Source organism: Passer montanus, unplaced genomic scaffold (assembly GCF_014805655.1).
Source record: "Passer montanus isolate IOZ18808 unplaced genomic scaffold, ASM1480565v1 scaffold66, whole genome shotgun sequence".
Taxonomy (NCBI): Eukaryota; Metazoa; Chordata; class Aves; order Passeriformes; family Passeridae; genus Passer; species Passer montanus.
In genome coordinates, this window is record NW_024371704.1 from 4901229 (window position 1) to 4925762 (window position 24534).

Below are 24534 nucleotides of genomic sequence, written 5' to 3' on the forward strand. Positions count from 1 at the left end.
TTAGTGGAAAATAAAACTGAGGCTTTGTTGTTTCAGTTTGTTTGTTGGGGTTTTTCTCCCTTAGTGGTAATCTCCCATTTATTCCAATCTGAAAAGTATCAAATAGTTGCATGGAAATTTGGGTATGAGTGCCTTAATTAATATTGAACTTACTTGCAAAAGAGGGGTAAGCACCACAAGAAGCATTCGTGAGCTGCATAAAGTGTCTTAAATAAATTTATCATCTTAGTGCTGACATTTGAAACACTGGCTAAGTTTTGTTTTTACTCAAAGCAAAAGTACTGTTCCAGTTGATTTTAAAAATCATCTGATAGCAAAGTCTTTTTATTTTGTTTTTTTTTTACTGTCCCTTTTTTATTTTTCTTTGACTGGACTGCTTGGAGAGCAGAGAAAAAGAAACTTTTTGTGATGAAAAGTGAACTGGTGACACTTCTGCTTGGTAGATCTGAACAGAATGAAAAGTTATAATGGGAATATCTTTACATGTGTTTGCAAAAGTAAAAGCTCTGTACTGCAGTATAGGATGGTGTGGAATAGTTTTGGGTGTGGTGGATTTTATTGGGTTTTTTATGTTGGTAAATAATAAAATTCAAAAATAGTGCTGTGAGTCAAAAATGAAATAATTTAAGAGTGGATCCATGTTTTTAAGGGAAGAAAATACAGAAATTACTGTACAAATGGAGGAAATTGGAAGAAAATGCCTTCTATCAGTAGCACTGATAGAAGACAATTTTATCAGTATTGAGTCCCTGAGTGAAGAAGACTCTATATGTTGTGATTTTTATTTTTTCCCCCTAGTGTCAAGCCCATGTGAAGACGAAAGCCTAGCTTGAAATAATCTGACAGCCTAAATGGCACAAAACAGGGCAGTGCAAATGTGAACTGAGTGTTTTTATGGAGTCTTGTAGCCAGCATTCATTTTAAAGCTTTCTTTCCAACCTATTTGTGTGTAGTATTTGCCTTCATGTATATGTATAATGCCACCTGCTCTGTGCCTCTGAAATCTTTGGGAGAACAGCTTAAAGGAACATTAAAATGTCTTTCTGTATGAAGCACCTCTGGGTGTTTTGAACATAGATCTTCTCAATGCTGAAATTTCTTCCTCAGCCAAGCACATCCATGCTTTCTCAGAATTATTTCAGAATTCTTAAGGTCATTTGCAGTGTCTTTAATATGAAGATAGATAGAACTTCAACTAATAATAATGGATTTTTCTGTTTTCTTATGTGTGTTGTTCTCCAGATTAAAGTGGGGAGGAGAAAACCAAACCCAGAAGCATCACTGACCGGGTAGATTTTTCAATATGAATCGTGCTTTTAGCAGGAAGAAAGGTAGGTAATTTAGCTTATATTTCATGGAGACATAAATGCCCTGTAAAACTTTGGAGTATTAAGAATTATACAAAGAAAAACTTAATCATTGCACTGAATTATTTAGATGAAAATGAGCAGCCTTCTAGAAGACGTATGGAGCAAAGCATTCTTGATTGGTACTTCCAGAGCTTTCTGCATTCCAAGGCTGAAGTTGAATTTCATATATCTTTTATTGCAGGATATTTTTACACCCACACATATAAATGCATAAACATAAAATATACATTCTGTTATCTTTTTTTTGCCTGCACACTCCAAAGAGGCGCTGGAGGGTTTTAGAACTTCTAAGAATCAGTGACTTTTCTTTATATATATTCATTGGATTCTTGTTCTTGGAGAAGCTATTATTTTTTTTCAAACTGTGTTTAATGTATTTGAAATATCTCATGCAGCAGGATATTTTTAGCTGTAAGAAACTATTCTGGATTTGTAGCAATCTGAAATGGCATGCTTTCCAAAAGAATATCAAAGCACTAAATATTCAGAGTTATATATGTTGCTCCTCTGGCTCACTTAGTCTCTTTTCATGAACTGCTTATGATTAAACATAAGTCTTTAGAAGGAGCATTAGGGGTGAAGCCTTTTTTACTGACAGCTTTGTTGATATTTCCCCCATTTGTTTGTAAGGTAGGAAATACTCAGTAGGTCTCATTTATTTATTTTCCATGTTTTCTTCTAAAGGTCCTTAAGTGTGGCACACACTGAGATGGAGCCCTTGCATGAATAAGTAGGTGTAACTTCAGTTGGACTGAGTGTAAATATTTTTTTTTATATAGCAGGACTTTCTGCCAATATCAAACTGGAAATAAAAGAAATATTCTTACTTAGGCCAATATAAAATGCCAGCATCACTGCATCCCTGTGTCCAGTGCATTTGTTTGTTAAAGCCAGGTGAATCAAGGTGAGAGAAGCAGTCCAGAATATCAGCATGTGACCACAAAAGGAAGATACACTTACAAAGGCTGCAAAATAGGATGTAAGATCTTTTAATACCCTGACAGCAGGAGGAAATAAGCTTAAATCCATAGCCTGTGCTCTCCTTAAGCACTGATGTGTTTCCTTTTGTAGGTAATTGTAACATTGCTATCAACAGATAGCACCTTTCAGGTGCTCGATAGTGTTGCCAAGATTCTTCCAGATCATTTGAGAAACCATTTAGTTATTCTTTAATTGAGGATTGATTTATCAAACCTGAGAAAGAAACCTGGGGTTTGTAGATTGTTTTGTATAGGAGATTGTGTTATTATTTTCCTTCTTTTTTTCCTAATGATTTCTGATAACGTTTGAAGCTCAGCCTGCCAAGTTTCAGAAACAGACCAGCTGTGTCTTACTGGTTATTTTCTCAGAGTTTGGACTTGGACCCAAATGCTAAAATGCTGTGTCACTATTTCATATTGCCCTTGGCAGTTTCTGCATCTTACCTTTACAGTCAGGTGTGAAGTTGAATCCTCAGTTTCCTGGGGTTATTTGAGGGGTCTCAATTAACTTCTCTCTGTTTTCATTTCTTCATAAAAAAATTCTTACTAATTTCTTAGTAAGTCCTTATCTAAATGTTTGGGATTTCATTGTATTCAAAGACATTTACTTTGTTGTTCAATTGATTTCATGTGTTGTTTTCTTTACCCCAACAAGAAAAAAGTATCATATAAAAGCTGTCAGGCACAATGAAATGCAATTAGTGTGGATTCCTAATAATGATTCAGAACATGAGGAGACAAAGGAGTTCAACACTGTCATCTGTTTATTTTACACAAAGTAACACTCGTGACATTTCCATTCTTATACCCTAGGAAAAAAAAAAGTTTCAGTGAAGTAATTGTCAAGAATAAGTGAAAATTACATATTTTAAATTACATATTTTTAATGCAAATTAAAGTTCAGAAGTCGGCTCAATCAGTGTTCATGCATAATAACTGCATTTAAAAACAGTTTCAATTGCTGAATTTTCTATATAGTATTTGATTTTTCCCCCCAGATCTCATAGATATAGTTATTTCCATTCTTGATGGGTTTTTTATGGATTTCTTCTCTCCAAAAGAGTGTGGCTAGTTTGAGACATTAACAGTGTGACTGCTGTGGCTTCCCAAGCAGTTCTTGCTAAACCCAAACCAGTTTCCAGCTGGCTGTGCTGCTAAGGTTTGCGTGAATTCCAAGTTTGCAGTGCTCTGTTACCTTGAAGCTACGAAAACAATAGCCTGAAATCCATAGTATTGTGAGGGGAATTTAAGCAGATGTAGGTGATTCTTGGATAATAGCCAGAGATTATATCTGAGTTGGGCAGATGTACAGAATAAACGTTCCCTAATGTTCTCTGTGACAATCAGGGTGCACAGAGAGAAGGTAGTTGCTGGTGCCATGGCTCCCATCTTTTTGAGCTGGGCAAACTGGGTGCTGGAATGGCTGGGACTGTGCTGTTCCTGCTGATGAACTCTCTTCTCATTCCATCACCTGATCCCAGCACCAGAATTTTTCCTCTAAATGTTCAAGAAATTATTTAATGTACAGACATTGGTAGACAAAGCAAGAAAAGAAGCACTAAAAGCAAGCTTTCTTTTATTTTTCCCTCTTTATATTCTGTTGGAGACTGGATAGCAACCCGTGCTTTCACAAAAGAATTGCCATAAAATGTTGCTAAGATGGAAAGTGAGCTCTTTTTTAAAACTAATTCTGATCCTTTACAGGCAAAAGTTTCCTATAAGATAAGATGTGTGGCATAAGTTTTTATGGAGAGAATCTGTTATGGGAACAGCTTTTCATAAATCAGAGCAGTGCTCTTGAGAGCACACATCTCTACTTTCAGCTTTACCAGTAGTTCATTTTGAGGCACAGTTTTTTTATTATGGGTATCATATCTGCAGCCCACTGCAGTACTCAGTGTAAGTTGATTTTTGAGGGTCATGGTTTGGACATGAAATAGCCACTTCAGCTGACAAGGTGTGCTGAGTGCTCTGGCCTTAAAAAAAGTGGTACAGCCATTGCCTCGTTCCCCAAGATTTAGTACAAACCAGAACTAGTGAGTCTGCTTGTATTTCAGCTGGAATTATTTTTATTTATCTGATAGTCATTTGGGTTGAAGGCTTAATTGATATGCTTAAATCTCAAATTGAAAAAAAATCAAGCTGTTCATCTTTCATCCTAATAGTGTAAATGAAAAACATAAGAAAATGCGAAGTTTAAATTCAGCTTTTTTCAGAAAGTACTTACAGAGGTAATGATAAATAAATGAAATCTTTCAGCAGTTCAGGTTGTGATATCTGGTCTCATATGTTACCCATGAGCTTGTACAATAGGGAAACAAACTGTAGGCAATAATATTGACCAAAAAGGTTCATTTCAGCTTTAAGGCTGATACCAGCACTTGCTGTTTGAAGTTGCATGTTTAAATATGGAAAAAACATTCAAAGCAACATAGCCTCTCTCTTGGCTTCAGTAGAGTTTGGTTGGACTAACAAATAGGTGTGTTATAGAGAAAATTCTCTGTTCCAGAAATACTATATGACTCTACAAACTGTACAAAAGCAAGCATTGTTTTCCATTCATTGATCAATGAATGCAGTAAATTACAATGAAAAGATAATTATCTTTAAGTATCTTTCCTTCTCCCACAAAAAAAAATTGATGAACAATATTTATGTTCTTGTTTTGTTGTTATGACCAAGCTTGTGGAAATATTTGTGTATCTATCACATTATTGGAAGCTTGCTTTTGTATGTGATCCAATTTTGGGGAAGGAGTTTTGAGAAGTCCTCCTGACTTTTCATTTTCAATTTTCCTTTAAAGTCACACGTGGTACCATGCCCACTTTGAAATGCTGTGGTACAAAAATTCTGTAGTGCAGATGGAAATCTGTTCAATTTGAAATATGCTTGCATTTTGATAAGTTCAATCATTCCTTTAAGTAGCTTAGGTATATTAATGTAATCCTCCTGTAAGAGATCTTTCTAAATGCTAAACTATTACGCAAATTTTTCTTTTTTAGTATATTTGTATCTAAACTGAATTACTTCTTCTTAACTTAGACTTGATTTTATAATGAGATTTATTTGCATGAACAAAATAGAAAATATTAACTATGGGGGTTTTGTTTGACTTATTTTAGTGAAAGGAGTTGCCTCACATAAATGAATTTGGCACATCTTACTGATCCTACATCCTTCTGTTAAAAGATCCTAGTATAAGAACTGGTGCATATAAGGAAGAAAAAAATAACTAGTGTATCCTGGCTTTTGCCTCATCAGAAATATGAGAGAAAACTCCTGCTCCTTCCAGACACAGACACATCTAAATAAGGGATGATTGTAATCCAAACCCTCAGCGAGCAAAGGATTGCAACTTTTTGAGTGACACAAAACAGTGCTAAAAATGTAGACATACCTGACTACTGAATTACAATGGCTGAAATGGGTGAGGTTGTATAGGATGTAGCAGTTTACTTTAGCTTCTTTCTTTATTGTGCCCCAATGATCTTCCTTCATCCCATAAAAAGAATGTCAGCCTTAGTTTTCTTATGACATGAAGTTTAATATATGCAGAAATCAAAATTTTCTGAGTTTTTTTCCCATATGGTAGCAGTTAATAAGGTGAATAATTGCTGCCAATTATCAGCTCCTGAGATGTAGATGGTCTTTGTAATGCTAAATAGAATATATTGAAGTAATGACCTGTTTTAAATCATAAGTTTCAGCAATGATGTTTCTGTGAAATGGCTTTTTATGGGTCTTATTTATGAAAGTGTAGACAGGTGCATGTAGTGGGCAGGGGCTGACATAGAAGAAACTGCAATCAAAGGTTATAGGATGCTTTTTTATGTGGAGTGGCTATAATACAATCTTTATTTTTGTAATAAACATATGCTGCATTCCAAAGATGAAAAATATTTTGTTTTATGTTTTATCTCTTAATGAGAAGACAAGAGGTGAAAGGCAAAAATTGATGGGGGGAAGCATAGTCCTAAAATAATTTCCTTCTGTCAGAACCTATTCACATCAGTGATTTAAACAAATGGCCTTTTGTATGCTGGACTGCCACATTAAGAGTAATGATAAAAAACATAAAGAGGATATATTCACATACTTTTAAAGGAATGTAAGCAGGCTCCCCCACTGTGATCTTCAGATGTTCTTTTGATTGTACTTTGTCCTTTCATAGAAGCATTCACCTTACAGGGGAGAAAGGGAAAAAGAAAACCGAAAACCAACAACTTGACAAACCAAACCTGGGTCTAAATCTCCTCTTCTGCCCCTACTGCAAAAAAGCTGCTGCTTGATGTTTGTGGAATTTTCTTGAATAAAATATTTTTCAGGAGTGAAGGGTGAGAGGAAAAGAGGGTGCTTTTTTGGTATAACAAATATTTCTGTATTCAGCTCATCTTGACAAAAAAATAATTGAACTGTTTTATAACACTGCCACAGAGAAGTCATGTATATTGCAATTACTGTTCCTTGTCTTTCTAAATGTGGGGTCATGTGTAAAACCAATATTCAGTGGTGAAATCCTTTTTTTGTATTGATTTTTGACTCTGTTTTTTGAGGTATTGTTCCTTCTATTGCTCTCCTTAGGCTATGGCAGCACCCATTCAAGTACAGCTGCAAAGCGTCCTGCAGGGTTTCTGCCTTCAGGTCTGGCAAGGACCCAGAGGTCTTCTCTTGGTGGGACAGGGCTGAGCTCAGTCTGACACTTTGTGTGTGTTTGTAAACATTTGTATGCAGCTGGACATGTATTTATGGTAGTATATCCACATTCTGAAAGCAGAAGGTTCAGCTCTAATTGTTTAGGAAAAGAAAAAAAGGTTACAGTGTGGCTTCAGAGGAGGCATACAGATGAGGAGGGTGCTCTGGAAACCTTCCCTGAAGGATTCTTGGCTCTGTGATCACGCTCTCTGAGCATGATTTTTCTTTCCTCTCTGGTCCCATAAAAATAGGAAGATAATTTCCTGTTGCTTATTTTATCTGCGTAATCTTCAAAAAGGGGCTGCAGAACTGATCTTATCTCTTGCCTGCTGTAAGGAATATTCTAGGCAGGTTAACAGTGACATTTACAGCAATAACTTTTGTTACTTCTCCTAAAGCTCAGGAGCCTCTTTCCAGAAGACATGTGTGCTGCCGAACCATAGGCACAAATACTGGGAGTGTGAAGCTTTTTGGCTTCTACCCTACTAAAATTTACACAGCCACAGCCTAAATACTTGGGTTACACAGGTATACTGTGAGATTACTTGATGGGTATCTAGTTAAAAGCAAAATATCTTATCCTGTGTGAAATAAATTAGGGCTGTAACAACCAGACCTTGACAGGAATCACAGTGGCTACTTAATTTCATAAGATTGTCCTATAATGCTCTTGGAAAATTGCAGAGAACATCCAAAATAGATCGCTCAGGAAAACACTGTTTTGTGAAATCAAATCCTTCTGGGACATAAAAGGATGTAACTTAGGTACATAAGCAAGAGGAAGCTGTAGATATATATATTTTAGTTGTTCTCACTGCTTGCTCAAACTCCTTCTCCTTCCAGTTTGAATTTTAAAGAAAGCGCCATTTAAACTTTTATATCACATTATTTCAGTGTTCTGGAATCAGAAAATTAAAATTCTGTTTTAATTATATATTGGGATTGTCATTTATGCTCATTTTCCTTCTTTTTGACCTATTTACATAATGTTCTTTAACAGCAAGAAATTCTTCAAAAGCTTGCTTTTTAAACATTTTTTACAAGCTTGATTGATACTCCTCCAAATTTATTTATAGTAATACTGGAATAGTTCACTGAAGTGTTTTTCTACAACAAGACTACAAAAGTGAAATATGGAGTTGGAGGTTTGATCTCTACATACATCTTAGTGAAAACTTGCAAAATGTGGTCACTTAAATTATGTAATGCCAGTAATCTCTTTTTTACTTCAAATAGAAGCTTTTATCAAAGAGAGTGGAGCTCTTGTTGTAAGTAGAAGACATATGAGGTATGGGCTAAATAGTTCAGATTTATTTTTCTTGGTTTGTTGCCCTTTGGTTTAGGAATATGAACTAGTTACAAGTTCTTAACATCAAGAAATGAAAAGTGCTAAACACTGGCCAGTTGCACTAACACTTTCGTCCTATTTTCCTGTATTGTCAACACTTACATATTAGCATCCATATCTCAAAAAACATATAGTATAAAATATGTAGGCGATGCAGTGGATGTTACTGTTGAGGGAAATGCAAATACCAGGCTTGTTTTCATTTTGTAACTATGCCAACCCAGCATTCTGTGACACTATATTGCAATTATAGCAATCAGCTGTTTAAAACCATTTACAAGGTCCTAAATATTAGAGGAGAAGGACACAGGCAAAGCAGTCTGCCAAGCTCACTCTGTTCTATGGAGATACAGCTCTTTTCTTGGCAAAGAGTAAATATGCATCCAAAGCATGTCTTATGTTTAGGACAAAACGAGGGGAAAAAAACCCAACTTTTGAGCTATGTGTATTGATGGACATTTTTCTCTAAAAGCTTTTAAGGAAGGCTCTGACTCATAATTTCATTTTCTTAGTTATAGTAACCTCTAATAAATTACTGGTGTCAGACACCCAGACTTCACTCAGTCATTACTCCAGAAGGTGGCGGAACAAATGCTGCAGCTGAACAATGCAATAACATGGGTAGATTTGTTTGTTAGTAATATTTTGTTGTTACATTCTGATGAAAACTCTGGTGGCCAAGCATTGTCTCAGGCCTCAGCCTATCCATTCATGTGTTACCTGCAGTGGTCAGGAAGACAGATCTGCCTTAGTGTCTGACCAGCATAAGGGGTCTTTGTGAGCACCTGCCTGTTTCTACTGCAGTCAGGAGAAAGGAAATTATTTAACAGGGTGACAGGTCTTTCATGTCCTCTTGTGAAGGTTTTCTTTCTTTACAGATTATTCCTAGATAATCTAGGAATAATGAAACAGAGTACTTGTGTACGTACACTGAAGCAAGTAAGCTGTTGTTCCTGAGGCAGTAATACGTAGATGTATTATGGATCTCTTAAGATATCTTCTTCAGGAGACTCTTATTATGCTGCTTGTCACAAAAAATATTTTTGTCAAACCAAGTTTTGTGAAACAGGAAGAAAAGACAGTTCCAAGATTTCTTCTGTTAACAACAGAAGCACCCATCAATGTGAAAAGATCTTAATCCAGTAAAGAATAAAGGCATTATTTTCTACCGTTTAGAAATTACTGTTTTCTCTGTGGCACTAAAAAAGAAAAAGTTAAAATCAGAGTCTTTCTCTATTCATTGTATTAAATGAATGGCTACTAGGTCTAATATGCTTTGATAAACACTTTAGTAACATTAATTAATAAATGTTACTTAATGAATTAATAATGACAGTGGGCTTTAGGGAGGTGATTAACTAAAGCTGCACTGTGAAAATGCCATTCTCCAATCTCTTAGGGCAGTAACATGCAGAGAAATTAATCTCAAAGGGAGAACAATTTCTTGGCACTGCTAGTGCTTTCCTTTTTGGTAGATAAATGGTCAGCCGTGCTGTTATCTAACTTAATGCCATCCTCCCCTGAGTGCAGCACAGTTGTTCAGGGCCCTTGATGAAGTCCCCAAGTCGACTGCCTTCAGTGTGTGATTTGTCACACACGTTTGTCCCTCTGCCCTGGCTCACACACAGCATCCAGCCGTGTGGGACTGGGCAGCAGGTGGGAAATGCACTTTGGAAAGCAGCCTCCCCTTTTTAATGGTAAAGCTGCCATGGTTCAGGTGGGTGAGAGAAGAGGGAAGGCTCAATTCTGAGCTGCATTACTCTGCCTATGGAAGTGCCCAGCTCCCACCTCCACTTTTGCAATTCAGGCTGTCAGACCCTTGGGTCTCCCACTGTTAACTTGCTGTTTTCTCTTAGCAGACTGGTGTGTGCTGGCAGGGAACAAAACCTGAGAAAATCTCACTCAAGTCAAATTCCCTTAAAAACTGGACAGTGCTGCTGCTGTGGGGGCTCTTTGTGCCTGTGCCACGCACTGAGCTGTGCACATGCTGAGATGTTGAGGAGAGGCTGCACACAGGATTGCCAGTCCTGGTTAATCAGGGCTGTGGTTTACCCCATACCCTTGAAATCACAGTGGTGACCCCTTTTTACACCTCTTGTTTCATGCAGTGCCAGTGAATGTGGGAAAGCCACCACCAGAATGTGGCAAAGCCACCACCATACTCAGAATTTCTCATAACCCAGTTAAGCATAGGTTTTATTGGACTCTGAATGGCTCAAACTCGTAATTCTCAAAAAACAACTGAGCGCTTTTTTAAACTTTAATGTGAACTCTAAAGCAACCTGGATTAAGAACTTCAGACAAGATCTGAAATAACTGTGGTTCTCACCTAGTGTAACAGCATGGGCCCTTTCACTTTCTATTACTGTTAACATTAGATGCAGGTTGTCAGATTTGGTTTTATCTGGGATTTCAGTCCTTTCTTTAGGACCTATTGTTTTATTTAGCAGCCAAGTGTCTAGAACTCTTTACTGTGTAACTACTAAAATAATAATATGAACTGTGATTTTCATTGTAGGGTTTCATATTTTGCTTGTTGCTTCAGAATGAATAATTAAATCTTAAGCTGTGAAAACTCTTTAAAAATTAAATTAGCTGAGGAATCATGCAAGCCACAAACCATATCTACATCAGATATTTGACCAATACTTTTATAGGTTTTCTTTTTTCATGTTTTTCTGGTTTATTGCATGCAAAATCTCTGAAATGTGTTTTTTCTCAACTGCTGTGAAATCAAACTAATTCTAAGCAGTATTTCAAACAATTGCTGAGGGTGGTGTAAGTCCATAATCAGACCTTAGAATTCAGAAGGAGATGCTGGTAAAAAAACTATCCCATAACAGCTTGCATGATTTTTTGCATGTCTTTGCTATCAGCCTGAGTTTTGCCTTGTATTGATTTAGTTTAGCATGAAAAGCTCTTTTCAAATCATCACTCTGTAATTATTACTTACCTCTAAGAAATGGACTTCCATTGTCAGAGGAAATCTTCAGTAGCTGTGTCAGTGTCTGTGGATCTACATCTGAGTGTTGAACTATTTTAACCAACAGCACAAGACTCCTGGAGCCAGGTGTCTTTTGGTACCTCGCTAAGTTACTGACTTCATTTTGAGCTGGGAGTCCCTGTCCATAATTCCTGATCTTCCTCCCAGTTAGGGGTGCCAACAGTTACAGCAACACTTGCCCAGCATTGTCATTCCTTGCTGGAATCTCTGTCACATTGCTCTTGGAGGATGGTAGGAAACTTGATGATTTCACAGAAACATTTGAAGTAAAGCTTTGTACATGATAATAAAATTGGAAAGATTACCTTGTGCTGAATTAACACCAGCACTTCATACTTGACTCCCGAACTAAATAACATTTTTTTTCAGATTTGAATTTTCCCTGATGGGGTGAAAGGAGGAAGAAACATTTTCAAGGAATAGTTTTGATGGCACCTGTCTAGCCACTTGTCTCCTTGTAAAATTGCTTTAGGAGCTACAGCTCTGTCACTTGTTTGTGGTGGTACTAGGCATAAAATGAGTGGAGAACTATTGCAATTTCCTTAAGAGGCTCAGTGCTATATTTTTATTAGATTTTCCTTTATAAATGTATAAATATGACCGTATCCCTACTGAAGCTAGTAAATAGAAGTGTGAAGGAACTAGGTAAATCAACCCTTGGTATTAGCAATGTGGCTGCACCTGGAGCAGCTGGAATTCACCCTGTCCTGAGTGCCAGCTCTCCCTTGCCTGGCCTTGCCAGCGAGCCTGGTGACCAGCTGCTTGGCTGGGCTTCAGCTTATCTCCTGACAGGCTTTATTCCTCCTGGCCTAACTCAAATTCACTGGGATGGTTCTTTTGCACTTTCAGATAACATCAGCCTTTGATACTCTGCTAAAGTAGAGATCAGGTTTCAGGTGTTAAAATATTCTGGGAAATGATTTCTTGGTTCTGGCAGTCCAATCACAAGCCCCAGTTAAAAGGAACAGCCACTTTAATCATCCTCCTGGGTGCTGCTGAATGGGCAAATCATTCTTCCTTAATTAAGAAGTGATAATATCACTCTTCAGTAATGGAGCTGAACATTGCTGCCATCTAGAATGAAATTTGCTAAGGGAAAAAAGAATTCTCCCAGCTTTGTAGTTCTGATCCTGTTACTGTGGTGACCAGTGAATAACTTGTTTAACCATTTTCTTGCTTCTGCATAATCTAAAATATTTAATTATTGCTGTAATGTCAATCAGTGCCACAGCTTTTGCTCTTCAGCAGTTTGAAATGAACAGAACTTTATTGTCCTTAGGTGTAACTAACAAAAAAATTAGTAATTACTGTGACTGCAACTCCCCATAAAGGCAAATGTAATTGTAATTCTACCCTTGAGTATCTAAGGGTAGAATTTTGCTTTAAGCTGTTATTCTGTTACTTAACTCAATAAAGATCCAGTTTTGTGACTTTAATTCATGCTCATTTAAACCAGGATAGTATGATGTTAGAAAATACTACTAAACGTTCAATCTGTCATATAAAACATTAATTGGATTTGCAGATTTTCCTGAATCCGTGGTAATGAAAATTAGTATTTTGGAATGTTTTTGTACTTAACTCAATAAAGATCCAGTTTTGTGACTTTAATTCATGCTCATTTAAACCAGGATAGTATGATGTTAGAAAATACTACTAAACGTTCAATCTGTCATATAAAACATTAATTGGATTTGCAGATTCTCCCAAATGCATAGTAAAGAAAATTAGTATTTTGGAATGCTTTTGTTTTCTTAAAGGCTCTCAACTGAGAAAACTTTGAAAATTTGTTTCTAAGATTTGTTAATAAAAAGAAGCTTTTTCTTAATGTTTGGAATTTCTTCTTAAATTGTGTAGAACATTCAAAAAGACCATTAAAGTAAGAGGAGAAGATGTATTTGACAAATAATTACAGAATTATGTCTGTGCATCAGAAAAAGAGTTTGTAATGGAAAAGTTAAAGGGTAAATATGCAAATTTCTTTAGCATATGTATGGAAAAATTACAGATGATCTGAACTTATAAATCAGATCTAAAAGGTATGATTCTCTGATGTGCCTCATTTTTCTTTTATAAGGATTAGGACTTCTGTCAGTTGCAACTTGGATAATTTTTTGTTTGTCCCTTTAATGTCTTGACAATTCTGCAGAAAAAGAACATAATTGATCAAAAAAACATCTTTAGATGCACAAGATGCAGTCAGTGCTTTAAACAGCAGGATGCAGAAAATCCTGATCTGAGGCAGAACCAGCAAACAGCCTCAGACCAATTAATACATTTGGGGGGAGGAGTTGCAGTTCTTATGGAAAATCAAATTGGTTAAAATGGGAAGTGTGCCCAACAGAAAGAAGCAGGTTCTTTCTTCTAAGTGTTTGGGTAGGTGTGAGATTATTTCCCTCCAGCAGCTCTAACTACTTCAGACAGCTGGTTTTTTGAGTAAGAGGATGAGTGTTGAACTTTTCCACAGATATACTGTTATACTTAAGTTAACAATCAAATAACCTATTCAGTGCTTCTTTTATTTTGCTTTTCTGTAGACAAAACATGGATGCACACTCCTGAAGCCTTATCAAAGCATTATATTCCCTATAATGCAAAGGTAAGAAAAAATGAAGTTATTTTCTCCTCATTCTTTTAGAATGCAGCACGTTCTATCTTGTTTTTGACTTGAAGATTGCAGAGACATAGATTTGCCAGATGAAATAATGAAGACAAGTTTAATAAATGTCTGTTTTGCAGATGAAAATGTTCTGGTTTTAATGGCCAGTTGATTCTTATCCTAAACTGTGGTTTACTAGAAAGCAAGCTAGTGTTCCTTCTTTTATTGATGCTGTTTTTGTAAATGGATGGAAGTTTTGAGTGCAAAGGAATTTAACATCAGGCTGCATGCTTACAATATTATTAAAATTAATGACAAAAACTTCTTTTGAACAATATCAAAGGCAATGAGTAACAACCCTTTCTGCTGGATATATTGAAATGTCAAATACTCTGGAAATGTGGTAGAATGATAATGGCATTATTTTTGCATCACAAAGCCAGAAGCCTTACTTTAATTTTCTTATCCCAATTACAGTGAGATAAGTTTATGTAAGTAATGGTTCTATTTGTCTAATGACATCCCTTGACAGGAAATGCATCTTACCTAAATACCTTAAAACCTAAAGGCTTTATTAAAATTAATGACAAAAACTTCTTTTGAACAATATCAAAGGCAATGAGTAACAACCCTTTCTGCTGGATATATTGAAATGTCAAATACTCTGGAAATGTGGTAGAATGATAATGACATTATTTTTGCACCACAAAGCCAGAAGCCTTACTTTAATTTTCTTATCCCAATTACAGTGAGATAAGTTTATGTAAGTAATGGTTCTATTTGTCTAATGACATCCCTTGACAGGAAATGCATCTTACCTAAATGCCTTAGAACCTAAAGGCTCCTAAATACTTACCTAAATACCAGCTTAAAAGATAGTCTGCTAAAAGGAGGAGAGAATACACAGCCATCAGCATAACTCAGAGTAAACTGAGTAATCTGCAATTATTTGCTCAAACTGAGAGTATAAGTTAATCAAATTCTATTGTGGGCTGTTCTGGATGATGTTCTCTTATGATAGGTTTTTATATTAAGAAATGCCATTCTTAAATAATCTTAATAAAAATAAATGTGAAAATTCTTCATATATATACACATAGAAAAATATTTGTTTCACAGGCCAGGGCTCAGATTTCTACAAGTGTTCCCTGCTTTTGTATTTGCAGTTTTCTTTTGCTTAGCATTGCCACACAGTGAGCAAGTGTTTGTAGTGGAAAGTGGAGTCTCTTTCTCACAGTTGCCAGGTTTTCAGTGTGTTTTTGTTCTGTGTTCTCCAACTGAATTTTTGTCCAAAGGATGTGTTACCCTTTAACTGAATAGCCTTGCCAAACACCTTGGCTTTATACTACACTTCTTCAGAGGGAGGATTACTTGCCGTGGTGACTATGCCATGTGTTTTAAGAGCAAGCTGAAGCCATGAGTTTTTTCAAAGCACTGAACAATGTCTGTTCATTTCTGGTCTTTAAAGAGAAAAAAGAAACCTCCCTCATCTCCCGTGTTTCATGGTCTTGCCTAAGAGCAGATCTGGTGTGTAGGTGTCAGTGCAGCTGTGCAGAAAAAGAATTAGAATAAAGAGGATGGTGCTAAGATGGAGGTAACAGTAGAAACAACAGCATCAGCAACTTCTGGAGCAGAAGGAAAGATTGGACAATTCCAATCTAAGGAAGTCTGCTCTCAGCCTAGTTAGGAAGACTCTCGGTCCAAAATGCCTTTCCACTTGTTTAGGCTGATATGTGCCTATGTGTCCTCTCCAATTCTGCTCCTGTTTGTTGTTTATTCCAGGGCCTCCTCCACCTTTGTAGTGGCCTCTAAGGTCTGCCAGGACACTTGTAGGAAACTGAAATTTTAATACCAAATATGCTGGGTTTTAGTTTTGTTTTTTTTTATTTTTCAAGAAAGTTAACCCCTTTTTCATTTGGATCACAGTAGAAAATTCTTATTTAGAACAATCAGTCGTTTGATTCAAAGCAAATAAAAATTTCTCTGCTCTGTAACTGGAGTGCAAAGGGTATGGGATTCCCTACCCTGTTTATTTTTTGACACTTGTAATAAATTTGCAAAAACTGAAATTTTAATACCAAATATGCTGGGTTTTAGTTTTGTTTTTTTTTATTTTTCAAGAAAGTTAACCCCTTTTTCATTTGGATCACAGTAGAAAATTCTTATTTAGAACAATCAGTCATTTGATTCAAAGCAAATAAAAAATTTCTCTGCTCTGTAACTGGAATGCAAAGGGTATGGGATTCCCTACCCTCTTTATTTTTTGACACTTGGAATAAATTTGCAGTGCTTTTATGAACTTGGCTGGCATATGCAGGTGTAACAATAATAAATCTAGATGATATTTCCACCTATCAGTTCTCAAGTATCTCTGCAGTATTTTTCACTGGAAGAGCAAGTTATGTATCTATCAGTACCTTATTTGGGGTTTACAGCATTTTGGGTTTTATGTGAAATGTCTCATTGATTTGATACACAACACGTGTAACTGTGTTGTGAAATAATGATTAAAAGCTTCAGAAAACCTTCATAACACAGGAATTGAAGAAGACTCATTGTTTTTTTTTTGCCCAAACTGTTCCAATTCTCTAACATTCAGTTCATATGTCTTCCATGTTTGTTGGGAAGAAAAGACAGCTCTTGATCTGATTTATTTTAAAAAGTAATCATGTGAGTGAAGAATGACGTATTCAGAAAATCAAATCAGTTTGATGGAAAGTAATACCAGAGATGTTATTTGTCCATGAGCGAATGAGCTGTATTCTACTCCACAGTTTTTTGGATGCATATTAGTGTGGATGGAAAAGTGGTTTCTGTTCTTTATAAGACACAAAAATAGTTTCTTTGACACTAATCTGAGGTGGTCAGAACACAGGCAGAGCTTGATGGGAGAGGAGGTTTTGTTGATTCCTAAGACAGCTCGTTGATAAAACTCAGTTCATGAGTTGACTGTTACTAAAAAAAACAAAACTCAAAAAACCAAAAAAAAAAAAAAAAAAAAAAAAAAAAAAAAAAAAAAACAAAACCAAAAAACACAAAACAAAAAAAAAATCCCAGCAAAGTTAACCAGAAATTAAAAAAACCCTGCAATATTGACAACTGGCCTTTTTTCTCTACCAGATGGAGAGGACCTTTTTAACAGAGAATTAGTAATGTCATGTTATCTCTTAGAACATGCACCCTCAGGATAATTTATGGCCATAATCCTCTTTGCAAGAAAACATGAGCTGAGTTTTTTCTTCTGCAAGTAAAATCCAGGAAACATGAGTCTCCTAAGGAAGTATCTTGAATTCCTCTTTTTTATCCAACACACTCCTACCTACTGTTTTAAAACTTGCTGATTTTGGCAAATTTTTCCACGGTAAACCAATGAGGATTTGGGCTTTGGGGTTTTTTATTTGTGGCGGGTGGGGGACTGGGGTGTTTATTTCCTTCTTCAGTCTTGTTTTATTTCCTTTTGTTCTGTTACTGTCATTTTTTTGTGTTTGTTTAGTGGTTTTTATTGGGTCCTTTTTTTCTTATCTTACACATGTCCTGGTCTACCAGAAGGCACTGATAATAAGATTCCTCACCTTTCAACATGCTCTGGATATGCAGCCTTGGTTTAGTGAAGCTACAATTTTGACATCCGTTCATGGTCCTGTATTTTTTTATGTGTGTCACTACAAATTAAAGCATATTGCTCACACATTTTTTCCCTCCACAAAGATAATTTAGAATTTTTATAATACAGTTCCAAATATAGACTCATTTTGATGTGGTGATATGATAGTTTTAGTATCACCTGGATATAAAATTCTAAGGCAAACTCAAACTTCTGTGTTAATTTTTTCTGTAATGGTCCTTAATTAAGAAGAGATGTTCGTGTTATTTTCTGTACTGTAAAGAAAAGGCTCTCTTTTGCCCTTAAGGCAATTCTTTTGATTTGAGGTCAGCTTCCTTTCTGCAAAACAAAAGTGATCAAAATGTGGCTTTATAATGGAATAAGACTGCAGCCTTTTAAAAAGGGCTGGTGGTTGTCATCCCGAGTGGTGCCTTTCAAAATCAAAATCTGCCCCAACCAACCATGTTTACTATGTCTCTCTGTAGTAATTACGTCTGTAGTCCCCTTTAGAGTCACTTGCTTATTTTTGGGCTTATATCAGACTTCCACATGCACAGCTTTCCGTTTTGCAGCGAGAGGTTGTGCTTTGCCAGCCTGATGTTTATGTTGGCAGCTGGCAAGGCAGGGGTCGGTGGCTCTGACCTTGCACGAGGCAGAAGGGCTGCTCTTTTCCATGGCAAATGATGGCACATTAAACCCTTGGGAGGGAGTTTCACCAAGAGATGTCACAGCTCCCCAGTGCTCACACAGCCCCTGGCCTCATGCTTGCTTCACACTCACTTTCAGAGTTTTTATATTGTCAGCTGCAGATTTAATTCTTGATGTAGTAGTTTCAATTTGAAAGCTTAGAGTTAAATGAACAATGGAAAAAAGGAATTTAGTAATGGTCATGCTTTATGATCTGAAAGGTCTTTTCCAACCCAAATGATTCTGTGAATCTGTAATAAAAGACCTCCCTTGGCAGTACCTAAAGCTCTTAGTCTTCACTGTAGGACAATAAACAGTTTATTTAGATTCTCAACTATGTGCCATTTCTTATTCCATGTATTTTTTATCACCATTGAATGGCAAATAAACTCTTGTGGAGCAGACATTTTGATCAAATGATGTCACTGTGGCTGCAGGGCTCTAGGTGCATTTCTGTCTTTTGAATATCTGCATTTTGCTATCATTAGTGTACAGTGTTATCAAAGCCACATTTTTGTGGCATAAACTGCACTTCTACTACAATTTTTTCTGCTATTGCTATAGAAATCCTCTTCTTCTATCCAGTCAGCATTTCAGCAGAATTATCATGACTGTGTCATTAAAAGTAATGAAAAATGTCAAATTGTATGTAGCTTTCCCAAGTCAGCAGAGTTACAAGGCACACTATTTAAGATATGTGGTGACATTAGATATAGCAAGATATTTCAAACAGAGCACAAAAATGTTGAAATTTAGCAACTACTGCAGTAGAAGGGAAATTATGAGAAATGAGTTTTCCTACTTTAAATTTATTATAATTAGAATTAATAACTTAATGCCAATTAACTTTCATTAGAGTACCAAAATGTCTTGCATGTGATCATAATTAATTTAGTGTTTAAGCACAAGAAAAATTAGTTTTGTGAAAATACCCAAATGAGATAGGAAAGCAAAAATTGTAATTTTACGAGGGAATGCAAATTTGAACTTCTTAGTTATTTCTAATACATTACAGTCATTAAACTGGGGCTCATTATACCAAAGATGAATAAACATGCAAATGAAATATAAAATATTTAAAGTCTGCAACAGGTACTCTCAACAGACTTGCTTTGATTGCTCTTACTCTCCAGAAGAGGATCTTCTTCAAGAAAAGAATCAAATTTATGAGCAATTTATTAGTGTTTCTTCTTTAAAGTCCATTTGTGTACAGTAATGCAAGGCAGCTTAGTATAATGGGTGATGTTTCATTTCTTTCCTTTCTCTAGAGAAGGAAACAATAGAGTGTATGTGTTTCAGTGAAATATTTGTGGTAGGTTTCAGTTAGAAACTAAAACAAATTACAAGAGTTAATTTAATTGGCAAAGTGAGATAAAAAACACTGGTCGTGTTTGTCAATACTTTATAAACTCCATCTGAAGGACAAACCAGGAGCTCTTGATCTGTTCTCCATGGCTGTCACCTTTAAGGTTCTGCTTGTCAGCCTTTGGGCTTTTCATAAGCTCCACTTTGCTTGAAATTTCTGAGTCCTGTGTGACATAACTTCAGTTACAACTACGAAACATTTGCAGCACAAGTAAGTTATGGAGCTGGAATTTCTTGCCAGGAATCACAAATTTTTCATGCCAATTAATGGCATTCAGCATAGGATCTGAGAAATAATTGGAGTCTCTCTCTCAGTAATGCAGGAAGATGTTAAAAATGTCATAAAACAGGATGGAGACAGAGGCCCTTGCCTACACTGAAGCTAATATGTGATCCACCACAGCTCTAAAGTATTTTCTATCCTGAGCAAGTTTTAGGTTTCCTTTGTATCCAAGCAGTTTCTTTCTCTCACATAAATTGCCACACATCCATTTATTTAGCACCCTACATAAAAAATAATAATTTATTAAAAAAAACTAAATAATGTACCTAGCACATGTTGGTTGTCATGTTGCTCACCAGTGTGCCCTGTTAATCCCACCATCCACATAAGTCTTCCATGCCAGAATCCCCTGCTGTGGATTTTCCAACACAAAACAATATACATACTTAGGAAACCAAAACTTTTAGTAAAAGGTTGCAAAAAGCTTTGAGCCAGAAAGAATTTCACCATGCATGTATCAACTATGTGCCAAACAATCCGGAAGGAACATAAATTCCAGGGGTTTTACATTCCAGCCCTTTGCAACTGATTCTATGGTTTAGTATTGAACACACCATCTGAAGCATATTTCTAAAGATGTTAACAATCAGTTTAAAAGTGTGTTTTGAACAATTGCATCTCTGCCCTTCCCTGGTATTGTCTCAAAAGAAGTGAGCAATGAGATTGTTGAGACAAAAGTCACAAAGTCATTAGAAGATTCATAGCAGCTTTTACAATGTCATTTTCCTATTATTCAGAGAAAGACTAAGTTAGTATTTGAGTATCAATCTTCTGAAGTCTGTGATACTCAGAGTCATGAGTTCCTCAGCCTTGGATAAGAGCAGGCATTCACTGACTAAGGAGCAGTGAGTGATCTGCCTGTTCAAAACAAATGAATAAAGCTCAGAGGTCTGTCCAGTCAGAATTGACAAAGCAAGAAAGAGTGTGCAAAGACCTTAGATCAACAAAGATTTACTCAACCCTCCACACCCCTCTCTCTTCCTTCTCTGTTGCTCCTATTTATTCCCTTGCCTCTCCCTGAGTCTGGTTGAAACTGCCAATTAGCCTCATTAGCATCTCCTTTGGGATCCCCTCTGCAGCTCTAGTTCCATGAGAGCTGGCAGCTGTGGGAATGTGAGATTTCTGGAAAAAGGCCTCTCAGCCTCTGCACTGTCAAGTATCAAGTGAGTTGCATGTCTGACACTGGAATTAGTAGGATTCAAACATCTGGCTCTTTGTCTTGTGGGCTAGGTGGCCCACAGCAGTTTCTAGATTGGTTTGCTTTAAATTAAATCATGCCTGCAGATGAATTACATTTTATCTCCCATATTTAATCTCAGCCATTCTATGAAGTAGAAACAGAGCTGGTTTATAGAAAATAAGAGAATGGCACAAGATTTTTAACAGAAAATTCTAGGAGATACAATTTTAAAAACAGAGCCAAGATACAGGAGTCTGTATCTTGGCTGTTCACCATTCAGGAAAAGTTTCACATATGCTGATCTCCATGAGGAGTCATCCTCAATAAACTATCAGACAAACCACCAGCTGCAGTCTCTGACTTTATTAACTTTAATAAAATAGTAATGTACATTAGTCAGCTGTGGATCCTGGACTGCAATAAATATTTCAGAAAAGCCTCCTTCTGATTACTCTGGGTAAAGGGTAAAACCCATCTTGGCCTGCTTTAAAAAGCATTTTGAACTTTGACTATGAGAATGTTAGGTGTGACTTAGTAGAAGAACTAATAATTTCTGGTTTGAAACATAGCAGAGGAGAAATGTTTGTATTAAGTTATTTGTATAATATTTGTTGAAATGTTTTGCATTTTCACTAGGAATTATCATGTGCCACAAAAAGGGAATGATGGGTTACATTGATCTAAACCTTCTTTTTTTTTGTTCTTCAATATTTTCATAACTAATGTTCTCTTCATTGTGAATCTTTAAGGAAAATCAAAATGGGGCAGGTCCTATTGTTTTACAAGTTGTTTTTCAATGTGTTGCTGTAGTATTACTGAAAAGAGGGAAAATGTGGAATCAAGGATGTCCATGAAATCTTTGAAATGTGTGGAAGCAAGGGTTGCATTTGAAGGGAAAGATAACTTGAAGCATGAACTAGAAAGGTCCTTAAACCCCATCTTGTACCATTGCTGTAGCTCCCAGTGCTTCTGAGTAGGGAGAAACTAGGAGGACAGATAAGTAACTCAACAAATCATGTTAATTAGAGCTAAAAGATTAGGTGGGAGGCAAATCTTGTTTACTCATGAATACAGGTTTATTGTGGAAAAATTGATCCAAATCAGGAATTTATAGGTGGTCTTAAGTCAGAGTTTAGAGGCCATATCCTCACTTTGAGGCATTGAGGACCTGAAACTCTTAAAGGCAAACACATTCTCAAAATGAAAAAGCATTGCCCAAAATTGCATGTACATACTTAATGTTCAGAATGATCTTAAATCTTTAAAATTAGGTATGGATTTGGGGGTTAAATTTTGGGTTTTGAAGAGAGGCAGGTGGGAAGGTAGGACCTTTTCACATGTTTGGTTTTTTTATATTTGAAATCTGCTGAAGCACTCTGAGTGTGTGTTGTGTGACAGAACACTTGGTTAATTTTGTGCTGGTTATAGCTTTTTATTTTTGTTAGTGTTGGCTGTTTGATGTGTACGAGGAAGAATAGGGTCGATGTTTTATATTGATTTTCATCAGTAGCACTCAGAGGTACTAACTGAAACTGTGCTGTGCATTTCCAAGGGGTTACTGCAATTTATCACAGTTCATTAGATCATAAATTCTTTTAAGCTAAGGGCTATCTTTTTGATGCTTGTGCAGCCTCTAGAATAATGAGAGAGGGGCTGTAGGTGCTACCCTGATGCAGGCAGTCATAGATCAAAGCTCAGAATAAGTAGGCAACAGAAGACCTTGGACTTCTCTCATGAGCTTTCTTCTCAGCTGGGATAATTAAATGATAATGCAGATAAGAAATGGGTGACTTATTATCCTCAGCTTAAAGATAAGGAACAGAGGTAATACTGAAGGTTTTCCACATATCTGCCCCAAATCTCTGTTCTCAAATCAGACCCCAAATTTTGAACTCTGCTTTCATGCCTTGAGCTCAAGATTAAATGTCTTCTCAATACCTGCTCTCTTAGTGAAAAGGATTAGGTTGCTATTTAGGGAAGACTCCAAATCCTGTGAAGGACTTTTAAATGCAGAATCAGACTTTTCTGATTCTATGTTCACATAATGATATGAGTATCATTATAATGATCTAATCTAGATTAATTTTACCACTTCAGCACCAGATTGAGGTCTTTTATTGGAAAACATAATATTTTTAATGGAGTAAGAAGTGAAAGCCAATATTTTGTTGGATTAATTGCCATTGTAAAATAATTTACAGATTCCTTTCCATTAGTTATGTTCTCTTAAACAGTTCATCCAAGATGTTCATCGCATCTGCTGGTGGATCTAAGGTCATAATAATGGTGGTTTCATTTCATATCTGATGTTGTCAGGTTGAAATATTTTTGCATTTTGCTAAAATAATCAGTCTAATAAGAAAATTCAGCTTTCTATTTTGTACTGTTCAGCAAGAAGAATATTTCCTGTTTTAGTAGTGCTCTTCACATTTGTTAAATGATAATATAAAGAGACACTTATTTCTGTTCCAAATAATTTTTTAAAATAAATTACTCTCATCATAGCCGGATTTTGAAAAAAACTGTCTGTTTAAATGTTCTTCAAGTGCCTGAAGGCCAGGTGTTGAATTGCGGTGATCACACCTGTTTTATAACTGTCTTTTATGAGAGCTTGTGTGTAAAGAATGGAGTTTCTTCTGAAAAATAGATTAACGAGAGAGATATAGACAGGCTCATAAAACAGAAATCATCACAGAGAAGACACTTCCAGTTCCCTGGAGGAAAAGTGAAAAATCCAGTATAGCTAAACCAATGGAAGAAGTGCTTTTCTTATTGAGGCTTGTTGCCTGAGTTGTACTTGCTTCCAGAATCTGTGATGGAGTAGAAGAAGAGGGATTTAGAGTAGGGTTTGTGTTCTGTGTAGCAGTACTTTCACATGCAATGAGGTAGAGGTATGTTAAGGGTACATTCCCAGCCTTGGAAAGGAAGATTTCCAACATGTTTGTGTTTTCCCATAAGAACTTTGAATGCAATTCCCCCAAATCCTTGACCAGCTTACCTTGTGCTGTAGTCATGAACCTGCAGTAGATGAAAATGCTGTTGAGCTGCTGTGGTTGAAGAGCCACTTCCTCTGCAGCCCCTGCTCTTCATTTGCTTTTCCATTTGCCTCCCAGCTATGCTGTCTTGTTGCTATTGTCCCTTTAATAATCAAAGCACTCAGAGCCAGTGCAGGTTGTCCTGTCCTTTTTCTTTTATTCCAAGATACCCACTTAAAGATATTTTGTCAGAACTTCAGTCATGTTGCAGTTTTAGGGCATGACTACTGCTCTCCTTTGTTCTCTGTGTATTTCTGCTGCATGGACGTTTTCTCCCTGCAGAATTAGTGGCTTCCACAAGTAACTTTCCACAAGTAATTTGTTTTTGACTTGGCTATCCCCGTCAAATACTCTCTGAAAACTTGAGTGTTCTGTGAATATGGCAGA

At 36.3% G+C, this 24534-nt stretch overlaps 1 protein-coding gene across 6 annotated transcripts in view; it reads left to right on the top strand.

Moving 5' to 3' along the window:
- The window catches only part of GULP1 (GULP PTB domain containing engulfment adaptor 1), a 166709-nt gene that overhangs the window by 89456 nt on the left and 52719 nt on the right, over positions 1 to 24534 (top strand). For all 6 annotated transcript variants that reach the window (XM_039728637.1, XM_039728638.1, XM_039728639.1 and 3 more), the window contains 2 exons: positions 1243 to 1331; positions 13932 to 13993. In XM_039728637.1, the coding sequence (XP_039584571.1) occupies positions 1304 to 1331; positions 13932 to 13993 (90 nt within the window). In that variant the 5' untranslated portion in view covers positions 1243 to 1303. The remainder of the gene's footprint in view (positions 1 to 1242; positions 1332 to 13931; positions 13994 to 24534) is intronic.